The sequence below is a fragment of the Choloepus didactylus genome, chromosome 8 (assembly GCF_015220235.1).
Source record: "Choloepus didactylus isolate mChoDid1 chromosome 8, mChoDid1.pri, whole genome shotgun sequence".
NCBI classification, from domain to species: Eukaryota; Metazoa; Chordata; class Mammalia; order Pilosa; family Megalonychidae; genus Choloepus; species Choloepus didactylus.
The window spans coordinates 40,505,572-40,518,253 of NC_051314.1; the positions used below are offsets into that span (position 1 = coordinate 40,505,572).

Consider the following 12,682-nt stretch of genomic DNA (forward strand, 5'->3'; position numbering starts at 1 on the left):
ACTCAGTCCACCATTAGTACTAATTCAAGGAAATCTCAGTGAACAAACTGCACAAGGGTAGATGGTGGGACCAGGGTGATGATGGATCCTGACATTGGGAAGGAAGCTGATATATCCATTATCTATTGCTGCATAGCAATCCCCAAAACTTGGTTGCTTAAAAAAAAGTAACTATTATTTCTCGCAATTTTGTGGGTTGTCTAGATAGTTCTTCTGCCTCATTTGGTGTTGGCTGAGATTACTCATGTGGCTTCATTAAGCTAGCAGCTGGATTGGACAGGTCCAAGGCCTCACATGCCTGGGGCCTTGGTCCTCTCTATTGGCTGGGGCACCTTGTTTCTACTCTGTGTGTTCCCTTCCAGCAGGATAACCTGGACTTGCTTACCGCATGGCAGCTAGGTTCCAGGAAACTCAACATAGAAGCTGTTAGGAATTTTAAGGGAACTACACAGCATCATATCTGCCACATTCTGTTGGTCGAAGTAAGTCATGAGGCAAGCCAGATTCAAAAGGTGGAAAAACAGATAGATTCCTCCTCCTGAGGAGAGGAATGAATAGTTGGCAGCCATATTTGCACACAAACACCACAGCTGGTGACTGGAAGGGTAAGAAAGGATAGGTAGGAGCAAATATGTAAGCAGGTCTGGCCTGTAAGTTCCTCTTAGTGGGAGGTGAAGAGAATTTGGACTCAAAAGGCAGGTAAATAAGTGGAGGAAGAGAGCCCACAACTCTCGAAGCAAGGTGAGGAACTAGAAACCAGCTAAGCACCAGCACAACAAACACAAGGCACTCCTCTCGTGATTTCTTCCAGACTTCCTGTTAGGACAGGATTCAGTGGTTAGGCCAACTCACAGTGAGGGAAGGAGAGCCTTTAGAAAGAAAGCAAGCAGGTCAGCCTGCTGGAATGTGGAATGTAGAATTAAAGATAGGGGCAGATTTTGGTGATACTGTCTCTTCGCTTCTTGGTCATTACAGATGTCAAGTCTTTTCTGTTTGTTTTCTCCAGGTCTTATACTTGAATTCAGGCCAAACTATACTCCTAACTTCTACTCATATAAATCTCCCTTGATACCTCAAAGAACTATTCACTGAATGCTCCCTCATAAAATTTTTTTAAATATTGATTTCAAAATTACTTTAAAAAAATCCATGGAACTGCACAACACAAACAGTGAACCCTAAGTTAAACCATGGACTATAGTGAATAGTACAGTTATAAAAATGTGCTTTCATAACTGAAATTGTGGAACTGTAACCCACAACATTTTTTTAAATTTGCTCTGTAGCTACTCATTAAATTGTACATTGAAAGTTAGCACCTCTCTGTATGTATGTTATATTTCACAATAAGGAAATAACTGAAACTGTGGAACTGTAACCCATAACATTTGTTAAAACTTGTTCTTGTTAAATTGTATTTTGAAAGTTATCACTTTTATGATAGATGTTATTTTCCACAATAAAAATAAAATGAAAAAAAGTGCTTTCATCAGTTGTGGCAAATGTACCACAGCTATGCAAGGTGTTAATAATAGGTTACTATTAACAGGTTATAATAGGTTATTATTAATAGGTTAATAATAAGATGGTTTGTGGGAATCCTGTATTTTATGCATGATTTTTCTCTAAACCCACAATCTCTCTAATTTTATATATATATATATATATATATATTTCAGCTATTCCTAGTGTAATATCATATATCAGGTAATGGAGATTTATAGTAAAGTCACCTTTGTCTTCTCAGGCCCCTGGAAAGGTAAGCCAGATTGGATCTAAGAAACGTGAAATATTGCCTTTCCTGTGCTGAACTCAGCAAAATGTATTAAGCTCTTTTTACATGCCTGGCATTGTGCTAGATATTTGGCTTATAGAGATGACTAAATCCCATTCATGTCCTGAGAAACCTTACTGCTTAATAGGAGAGACATAGACCAATTAAAAAAAAAAAAAATCACTGTAGAATGTAGTAGGTTCAATAGATATAGCAGATAGGGAGTGATTAAGCCTGATTGGGCTGGTCAGAGGGGTTGGGGGTGGAGGAAATAATCAAGGCTGAGAAAGCAGAAAGTAGAAAGGCAGAGGTCTGTTTGAAGCACTGTAACTGTTCTAAGAGTACAAAGTTTAGGGTAGTGGTAGGGTGCCTCACCAAAGAGCTTGGGTTTTGTGCTTTATGTGGTGGGAGCCAGTGACATGTTTATGCTGGGATTTACATGTTTGGGGTTATGCTCTTAGCAAGGTAATACACACAGCACATAGGTGACTGGAGGGGGTAAAAGATCAGAGCAGGGAGACCAGGTAAGAAGCTTTTGCAGTACTCTAGGTGAAGGATGATGAGGGTATATCTACATTAAAGCAAGTGTAGCTGGGAGAGAAAGAAGAGGAGGGATTGAAAAAGACATTTCAAAAGTGGAAACGACATGATTTGTTGAAGTCTTGGATGTGTGAGGAGAGGAGGGGTGGGGTGTTGTTGAGTGTGCCCTCCAAACTTCTGGCATGGAGACTGGCGGATTGTGCTGTGACCGGCCACGACAGCAAATACAGGATAAGGTGTGGCTATGTGGGAGGTCAGTGGAACATTTGAAAATCTGGGACAGAGGCATTGTGTCTGACTAAATTCCATTGCCCAAACCTTTCCAAGCATCTATGGCAATTTTTCCTGTGAGGTATCACTAGTATAAATAGGAGTTTCTGAATGAAAAAAATTGCTAAGTCCTAAATAGAGTGCAAGGTGAAAATGTCTTGATTTTTGCAAATTAGTTGCACTTCCCAGATTTTACCTTGTGACTCTCACTCTGCCTATTCCAAAATAGCTTAGCAGTCTTTCTGCTTCCTCTCCTCAAATGCCTCATATTATTTTCTCCATCTCTTTTCCAGCCCCTTTTTTCCCATCCCAGCCAAAGTGTGTGTGTGGGTGGTGGTGGTGGTGGGGGGTGTGGCTGAAATTTCAAGGTGTTGAGAATTGAAGTATGTTATTGCCATTTATCCTTTAATTTGCTTGTGATGGTAACATGGGTCTAGGAGTGAGGGAGGCTTTAGATATACACCAGGAGTCTTGGTTCTCATTATTCGGAATGGAAACCTAGGTAGGACTGGAAAGCCAGATCACCTAGGAACATTCTATATAGAGGCAAATGACATATAGGACACCACCTCCTTTCCAGCCCAGACAGACTACCCATCCACGCAACGTCCATGTGACCCTGAGTCGAGAACACTGCATTGGGAGCTACTGATTCAATTGGTCTTAACTTTTCTATGTTGTAAGTTCTTCAAACTATATCTTACTATTTCTAAAGAAATAACAGGAACTTAAAATACATGGTAAAAATTCGCTCAGAATATTGTTATCCTAGCTTCCACTTAAAACCAAAATAGCAAATGTGTTTCGGGATGACTACAACCAGGCTTCTTGTTATGTATCAGTTGTTACAGTAACAACTGATTATATAACAACCTTGCTGTACTGTGCTCTATTGCTGGTGCCATGTACAGTATTGAGGAGTAGTATAGTACAACACAACTTTTAACACTTTTGCTAGTTTTTTACAAAGTTTAAGCCATTTTATATATTTCAAAGTTGTATATTGATTAGATGTTGATTGTAATTGAAACAGATGAGTTATAAATATTAAACTGTTGCTTTCCAGGAAAGGGAAATCCTCTGAATTTAAAGCTCATACTGCTCCTGTTCGAAGTGTAGACTTTTCGACTGATGGCCAGTTTCTAGCTACAGCTTCTGAAGACAAATCCATCAAAGTATGGAACATGTATCGCCAGCGCTTCCTATATTCCTTGTACCGACACACACACTGGGTACGCTGTGCCAAGTAAGTCCAAAGAGTTTCATAAGAATTCTGGTTTTTAATTTTTTCTGCTATGGTCCGTGTTTTCCTCCAAAGCCCAGAAAAGCAGATTGAGGGAAAATTCATTCATAAATTCATTCATTTGTTCATTCATTCATTGATTCAGCAAATATTTATCATGGGAGACCAATAGTACAAAACAGTCAAAAACCCGTCCTCATGGAGCTTACATTCTAGAGAGGGGAGACAGACAATAAAAATTAGGAAAATAGATGTAGTAGGTCAGATGGTAGTATTTTGGAGGATAACAGAACTGGTTTGGAGAGGGGGATGTGATTTTAAATTGGAGCACTCAGGGATTGCCTCATAGAATGGTCACTCATACAAAGAGTGCCTTTGAGCAGAGACCTAAAATGGGGGATAGACTGAGGCTCGAAGAAATTTGGGAAACGAGTGTCCCAGGTAGAGGAAACAAGTGTGAAAGCCCTGAGGTGAGAGTGTGATAGCATGTTTAAGAGAGACCCAGGAGGAGCATGTGGAGCAGAGCACAGGGGAGGAGTGGGAGAGGCCCAGAAGGAGACAGGTGAGGTCAGGAACGGCTCTGGTGTATACCCTGAATGAGATGAGATGACACTGGAGTGTGTTCATCCAAGGAGTGGCACTCTTGCTGCTGTGTGGAAAACAGACTTTGGAGGAGGGGGCAGAAGCAGGGTGACCTTGTTAAGAGGCTGTTGTAGTACCAACTTGAACTAGGGTAGTGGCAATGGAGACTGCAAGAAGTGATTGGATTCTAAATATAGTTTGAAGTTACAACCAACAGTACTTGGTGTCATGTTGGATGAGACAGAAAAAGCGAGGACTCGAGAATGACTCCAGAATCTTTGGCAGCAGTCTGCTGGTAGACCAGTGCTATCGTAGGTGTTATTAACACTGTCAGCTAACAACTATGGAGCCTTTCCTCTTATAAGACATGGAGCTAAAGTTCTTAAAATACATATTTTAATTCATCATCCGATCTGCCCTGTGAGGGAAGGGCTGTTGTTTTATTTTTCCCATTTTGCAGATGAGGAAACTGAGTTCAGAGAGTTGAAGTTAGGACTCGTTTAATTGAAAGTGAGAGAAACCCAAATAAATTCTTTTTCCTCCCTCAAAGTGGTTAATTGGCCATGTATTTGATAATCTTCAGTTAAGGAAGGGAAGATCAGAACCAGGTTCTGGAAAAGTCAGATCTTTCTCTGTGTTTTGTCACTGGAGCTCCCTACACTGTCAATTTCATTTTCTCAAACACACGGGTACTGTCAGTGCCAATTCCAGGATTGTCCTCACAGCCTTGTGGCCAAAGAGGAAAAGCTCCTCTTTCCCAGCTCCAAATAGAAAAGTACCAGGGGTAACTCCGGCCCAGCACGGGTCTTTGGCTCATACCTTCTCTAAACAGTGAGATACTGATACTGCAGTTGCTTCAGTTGTGGTGAGGTGCCTGGCTTAGACCAGTTACCCTGGTGAGCCACATGCCTGGGGTGGGGATGCAAGGGAACATTCTCACAAGAAAGGGATATGGCACAGACATGGTCACTGGGGGAAGAGATGGCAACCCTGCAGCCAGGTGTCTCCAGCTAGGATGTGTGAGAATTGAGCCTGGGTCAGTCAGTCTGTCTTGCCTGAGAGCCCACACACTTAACCATTGTCATTCTTATCAGTGGGACATTGTTGTTCAGGAAATGTTGATTATAATCTATAGTGATGATTCTTAGGTGAATAAAAAAGAGAGTAGATGGATGGTCATACTTTTAATCAATACTTTTTTTTTTCTTCTAAAGGCCCCAGTCACTTTCTGGCTTTGGCCATCCCAGAATTATTTCTATAGATGACATATAGCAGAACATGGACCCTGGACCTACATACAGAGGTTAAAATCCTAGCCCTGCCATTTACCAGCTGGGTAACCTTGGAGAAGTTACCTAATTTCTCAGTGCCCCAGTTTCCTCGCCTGTAAAATTAGGATGATGACAATAGTAACCTGCCACATAGGGCTATTTTGATATCCAAATGAATAAATATATGTAAAGTACTTAGAATAGTGCCTCCTATATAGTGATCACTGTATAAATCTCAGCCATCATTCTTGTCATCATCATTGGACATCTCATTTTTAAAGATGCTGTGTAACCTAAGTTGATATATTTTTTCTCATCTACTGAGCTAACGTGTATGGTGGTCCTAAGAGGTTAATCAAATAACTTGCATTTTTAAAATGAAATGATGTAAGTAAGAAGAGGAGGTGAAGGTCTGTCATCTAGAAGATAGGTCCCAGATGACAGAGAGAAGTACAAGTGGCTGGGCCCAGTACCAGGAAGAATTATTTAGCTCCCACTATGTGCCAGCTCTGGATGTGTTTGAAAAAGAGACTAGTTTTTGTTACCTTCATCAGGGAATTCAGCAAAAAGCAAAAACATTGAATATTGCTTTAACTTGCAAGACAGAATGCTTCATTTGCACTCTGACTAATAAAATAACTATTATTTATCCAGTGTGACCTATTTGCTTCTACTTCCTTCTAATAAATATTTAAAGGTGGATTATCATAATACTAATACATATGTAATATAGGTCATTGGAGGAAATAGGAGACAATTATCTCTAGAACCATGTAACCTTGGTTAGTGCAAGTTTTACAAAACATTTATAGCCTGAACTTCCTGCAGTCCAGGCATTAACAGAATGATGGTGTCTGGCATGGTTTTCATTTTCCAATAAGAAGAAGGAACACTGTCAAGTTGTTCAAGTGAGAGAAAATTTTTTCTGGACATAGATTCTAGGTAGTACTTTGTTTAATAATCTTGTATTGAATCATCTATGTAGAAGATAAATCAAGGGAAAAAAGGTAATGCAAGACTTCAGAAAAACTTAGGAAAGATCTCAGTGATGGTTAGGTTCATGTGTCAACTTGGCCAGGTGATGGTACCCAAGTGTCTGGTCAAGCAAGCACTGGCTGAACCCTTGCTGCAAGGACATTTGTGACTGGTTAATAAACCAGAAGGCTGGTTTATTAGATCATTAGTCAATTGGCTGCAGCTGTGACTGATTACATCAACGAAGGGCATGTTTTCCACAATGAAAGAATGCAGTCAGCTGGATTAAATCCAATCAGTTGAAGACTTTTAAGTGAGACAGACAGAGGACCTTCACTTCTTTGGCTAACCAGCGAAGCATTTCCTGAGGAGTTCATCAAAGTTGTCAATTTGTTCCTGAGGAGTTCATCGAACATCTTCATTGGAGTTGCCAGTTTGCTGCCTGCCCTACAGAATTTGGACTCGTGCATACCCGAAGTTGCGTGAGACACTTTTATAAAATCTTATATTTATAGATATCTTTTGTTGATTCTGTTTTCCTAGAGAACCCTAACTAATACAGTCTCCAATTGCATCAAATTTTGGTCTTCAAAATATTCCTTTTAATTAGCATAGTCCCTGCTATGTACCACATATCTGTTCTAGGTTCTAGTTAGGTAGAGATAAAACACTCAGTCTTGGCCTCAAGATCCTTACCGTTCAGTGGAAAAACAATAGATACTACATAATTTTAAAATGTTGTGTTCTGTGGGAAAATGATACACAAGATGATACGGGAGTATATCAGGAGGACATTGAGCTAGACTTGTGTGAGTGAAAGTCAACAAAGACATTCCAGGCCCAGAACTGAGGGAGGGGAAGGGGCAAGGAGGTAGCTGCCTATTTGCTAGATGGGAAGGGAGTGGGCAAACCATTCCAAAGAAGTAATCAGAAAGAGCAAAGCACTGCAGGCTGAGAGAACATGGTGTGCTCTGGAATGTTAATTGTTCACTGGTGGCCAGAACATAGGAAGTGAAGTCTGATGAGGTAGAGAGAGGCAGGGAAGGCACAGGGTCCTGGGCATATCTCTGTTGTGTGCTAAAGACTTTGGACTGTCCTACAGGTGGTACGAAGACCCTGGAGGGCTTGGAATAGGGAAGGAACATGATCATTTCTGAGGTCTCATTAATTAATTAGTCTATTCTACCAGTGTAACTTTGCAGTTAAAAGCACTGGCACAAGATAGTCCAAGATTCTCATGCCTACCTGCATCACATTGTTACCCTTGAGCAAAGTGAGGGTAATGAAGTTTTTCTCACTGGACTGTTGGGATGATGAGAGAACTTCATTGCGTTTGGAATGAGTAACTCCATAGACTGCCCTTCCTCCAACCAGTCACCATCAGTTAGGGAAAATCTCAGTAATCCAGGAGGAGCCACCAACAGGGAACTCTGTGACGTGTTTATCTAGCATCCATCTCCCCCTTTTTCTGGTAGCAGCATGTAAGTTTTCTGTGAGGAAGCAGTTCTTCCCCCACTTTTCCACTGTATGTTATGAGTTGGAGTGGCCCTGTTCCCAGTTCCAGGCATGGGCATTCAGGACAGGTTTAGCCATCAGGAAGTGTCTCCCTCCTATTGGAGTTAGTGGATCCAATTCCAGTAAGCTTCAGTACTCTTGCTGGAACCACGGGCCTTTGCTTTGGGACTGCTGTCTTTGGGCTGTTTAACCTGTAGCTGCTGAGGAACACTGTCAACAAATAATTGACCCCATTGCAAGTAGGACCTTAACTGAAAGTGTGGCCCAAATGAATCAGGATAGGTCATAATCCTCTTATGTAATCCTAATACTTCCTATAGGGAAGGCCACAGAGAGAAAGACAGACAAAGGGAGCAGCCAGAAGCTGGAAGTCAGCAGAACCCAGAAGAGAAAGGAGAAGCCAGGAGAGGTTACCATGTGTATTGCCATGTGACAGAAAAACCAAGACAAGGACTAAGGATTGCCAGCAGCCAGCCTCAGAATGCCGCAGTCTTCTGGGAGAAAGCATCGTCTTGATGATGCCTTGATTTTGGGCTTTTCTGAGCCTCAAGCCCATGAGCCAGTGGATTCACATTGTTTAAGCCAACCCATTGCATGGTATTTGGGATTTAGCAGCCAAGAAACTAAAACAGAAATCTGTCATGCTTCCTAATGGAAGCTAGGAAAATAATATTCTGAATTTCTGCTAGTTGAGTATCCTCTCTCCTGGGCCAGGCTGGAGACATGCTGACCAGCTCTTGCTCTTTGCCTCTTGTTGTTGCTGGATGATGCTTCTCTGTTGACACAGTATCTTTCAGGTGACAAGGTATAGTTGATTAGCTTCAGCAGATAGGCTAGTAATTAAGCACAAGTTCACTAGCATGAACCTCTCTGGGCCTTAGTCTGCTCCCCAGTAAAATGGGAATAAGGCTAGTACCTTCTTCATAGAGTTGTTGTGATGATTAAATGAATTAATGTATGTGTCAATTAATGTAAGCTGTTAACTACCCTCACATTCCAGTTCTATGGATTATACTGGAGTTGTCTTTAGGTTTTTTTCAAAAGTAATTTCACATATTTGCAGATAGTCTTGGGATGCCACTATAGAGGGTAACTTTATTTCCAAGTAGTTAGATCAGAAAAATCTCTGCCTTTTAATGGGAGTACTTAGTCCATTTAAATCTATGTAACTAATACATTGTTTAGGTTAAAGTCATCTGCAGTCTTACTTTTTGTTTTCTGTTTGTCGCATTCGTTTGTTGCTTCTTTTTCCTACTTTCCTTTTAGATTGAATATTTCTGAATATTCAATTTTATTTCCTTTTTTGACTTTGAAGCTTTAATCCTTGTCTTATTTTTTGTTTGGTGGTAAACTCTTGAGATTATAATATGCACCCTTAATTTGTTGGTCTAATTTTGAATTAATTTTATACCTTTTTATTAATGTTAGAACCTTAACAACAACATTTTCCATTTACCCATCTCCTGGCAATTTTATTTCCATATATGATATAAGACCCATAATATGCTAAACAGTCAATTTTCTTTTAAAGTAAGAAACAAAAATTCATTTATATTTACCCCTGTGTTTACCATTTCCAGCACTCTTTACTACTGTGTATAGATCCAGATTTCGGTCTGATGTTATTTCCCTTTGGACTAAAGAGCATCCCTTACCATTTCTTACAGTACACATCTCCTGGTGATGAATTCTCTCAACTTTTTCTTTATCTTTTTTAAAGGATATTTTTACTTGGATGTAGAATTCTAGGATGGTAGCATTTTTTCTTTTAGCCCTTTAAAGATGTTATTCCATTGTCTTCTTGTTTGCTTTGGTTTTCTATGTGACAAGGCTTTTAAAATATAAATTAGTGTAGTCCATTTAGAAATCAATTTTCAAAATGTATTTAGAGTTTTTGTTGTAGTGATTCCACAAGTGGAAATTTATCCTGAAGAATAGTCTTTAAAAAATTTTTTTTTTCACAAACACTCCCTCTTCCCCCAACCCATCTGTTTCAGTTTGCTAAAGCTGCCGAAATGGGTTGGCTTTTACAATGGGGATTTATTAACTTAAAATTTACAGTTCTTAGGCCATGAAAATGTCCAAATTAAGGCATCAATAGGACAATACCTTCTCTGAAGAAAGGCTGCTGGCATCTGGGACACCTGTCATGTGGGAAGGCACATGACCGGTTTCTGCTGGTCCTTTTCTCCTGAGTTTTGTTGCTTTCAGTTTCTGGTTTCAGTAGCTCTGACCTTTGCTCCGGGGGCTTTTTCTCTCCAAGCTCTCTGGGTGTTTCTCTCTCTGAGCTCTCGCAGCTTTTTTCTGTCTTTTATCCTTGTAAAAGATTAAGACTCACCTTGAATTGGGTGGATCACATCTCAGTTGAAAGTCCCACCCACAAGAATGGATTAAAAGAACATGGCCTTTTCTGGGGTGCATAAGAGCTTCAAACCAGCATACCATCCGTCAGTAACTTCTAATCTGCTTTCTAATTTTGCACATTTGCTATGTCTTTTAAGTGATATATAATATTTGTTCCTATGTGCCTTGCTTATTTCACTGAGCGTAATGTTTTTACGGTTCTTAAATGTTGTAGCATGTATCATAAATTCATTCTTTCTTATGGCCAAATAATATTCCATTGTATGTATGTACCACATTTTATCTGTTCATTTGTTGATGGACACTTGGGCTGTTTCCAACTTTTGGCTGTTGCAAATAATGCTGCTATAACCATTGGTGTACAAGTATCTGTTTGAGACCCTGTTTTCACTTTCTTTCAGTATATGCCTAGAAGTGGAATTTTCAGGTCATATGGTAATTCTATATATAACATTCTAAGGAACTGCCATATTGCTTTCTACAGTGGCTGCATCACTTTTAAGCAAAAAAGTATCCCAATTTGGTTTAAGATTTAAAGCTTACTTTTGTTCTTGTGGAGAACAGAAGACAGAATGTTCAGTTGTGATTTGAGGAGACTGGGCTGATGATAATGGGTTGGAATGTGGCAGAGTGGAGGAGAAGGAGGAATCAAGAATATCTCCCAGGTTTCTGACTTAAGAAACTATTTACCGAGAAAGGGAGCATTGGGCAGCAGTTTGGAGAGAAAGATGATTGAGTTCAGATTTAGACATGTTGAGTTGGAAGTGCCTGCAGGATATCCAAGAGGAGACTCCTAGTAGGTAGTTTTACTTATGTAGATGATCCCAGGAGGGAAGTCTGGGCAGATAGATGGTAAAGGAAGTTAAAAAAAAAAATTGCATGTTTCCTGGCCTAATCTTTTTTATGTCTTTTTCATTTGCTTTTGTCTACCAGCAGTTACAGGAATGGATCCTATTATTGCAATCAACAGATTGTCTTTTAATGTTGACCAACACTTTAAGAACCTAAATGTTTTCTTATTGCCTTGAAATTCACCTTCAGTATGTAAACACCAAGTCCTATTATCTAAGCAGACTCTGAAACTGCCAATTTGGAGATTTTTTTTTTAATAAGACTATAAAAATTTTAGGTCTGCATATAATCTAAACTCTCAGACAAATTAAAAAATGGTAGCCAGCATGGTTGTGAGTTTCACAAAGTTACATAGCTGGGAAGTTGCAGAATTGGCCCTAAAACTCAGGACTCAGTACTTACTGGGCAGTCATTACCACTGCTTTCTCCTGCTTTCTCCTCCTATTGAGCAGTTGCTGGCTTCAGAGTACTTTTACTAATGATTTGTTTAAGAGACATGGAACAGTGACTACTTAATGTTTGGTCCCAGAACTCTGAAAACAGAAAATGTTTTTTTTAATAGTATATTTGTTAACTGTAGTAAGAAATAGCTTAAGGAAAATTTGGACCCCTTATGAAAACATTTTAAAACTGTTCATGATTCATGCACCCTTTTGGTTCTCCAGTAAATGAGTAACACTCTGACTGTGCATATTGATAGAAAATTTTATATACATTTTCAGGGACTTCATAGATTCGAAGTTAAGACCTCCTGATGTGTAACTTGGGCTACTCTCAAGGACATACAAACCAGTTTTTCCAGAAGGAAGTTCAAGAATTTCCTCTTTCTCTTAAACAAATACCAGTACATTTAAGGGATTCCATAATAGTTCAGTTAACCTTTCAGATGGCTTACAGACAGTCCATGTCTGCTGATCCATTAGTCACTACTGACTGATGTAATAGGCTTCTTGGGGCCACACCCTCCAGAAGATTTAAAAGGAGGTACTACTGAATTAGAGAATTAGAAATCTATTAACAAAATCTCAGTAAAAATTTTATATCCTCAGTAGAAATTTATATCCTCTTAACATAAACATAAAATTGACAGCCCAATTAGATGTTGTTTGAGCCCTAACAAAGAAAGGACTAATCTTTCTTGTTCAAAGTCCAGGCATAGAGAAGCCTTTTTCATTAACGTTAACCTGTTTTCAATGTACCTAATTAAAAATAAACGGAAAAGGAGAAGAAACAAACCTCCATTCTCATCTTCAGCTTCTCCAAAGGCAAAAAAAAAGGCAAAGGCAGGGACTAAAT

General features: G+C 39.6%; 1 protein-coding gene across 2 annotated transcripts in view; it reads left to right on the top strand.

Annotated features, from left to right (window-relative positions):
* POC1B (POC1 centriolar protein B) overlaps positions 1–12,682 on the top strand; it is a 106,264-nt gene that overhangs the window by 32,268 nt on the left and 61,314 nt on the right. For both annotated transcript variants that reach the window (XM_037845624.1, XM_037845623.1), the window contains exon 4: positions 3,651–3,830. In XM_037845624.1, coding sequence (XP_037701552.1) covers positions 3,651–3,830 — 180 coding nt within the window. The remainder of the gene's footprint in view (positions 1–3,650; positions 3,831–12,682) is intronic.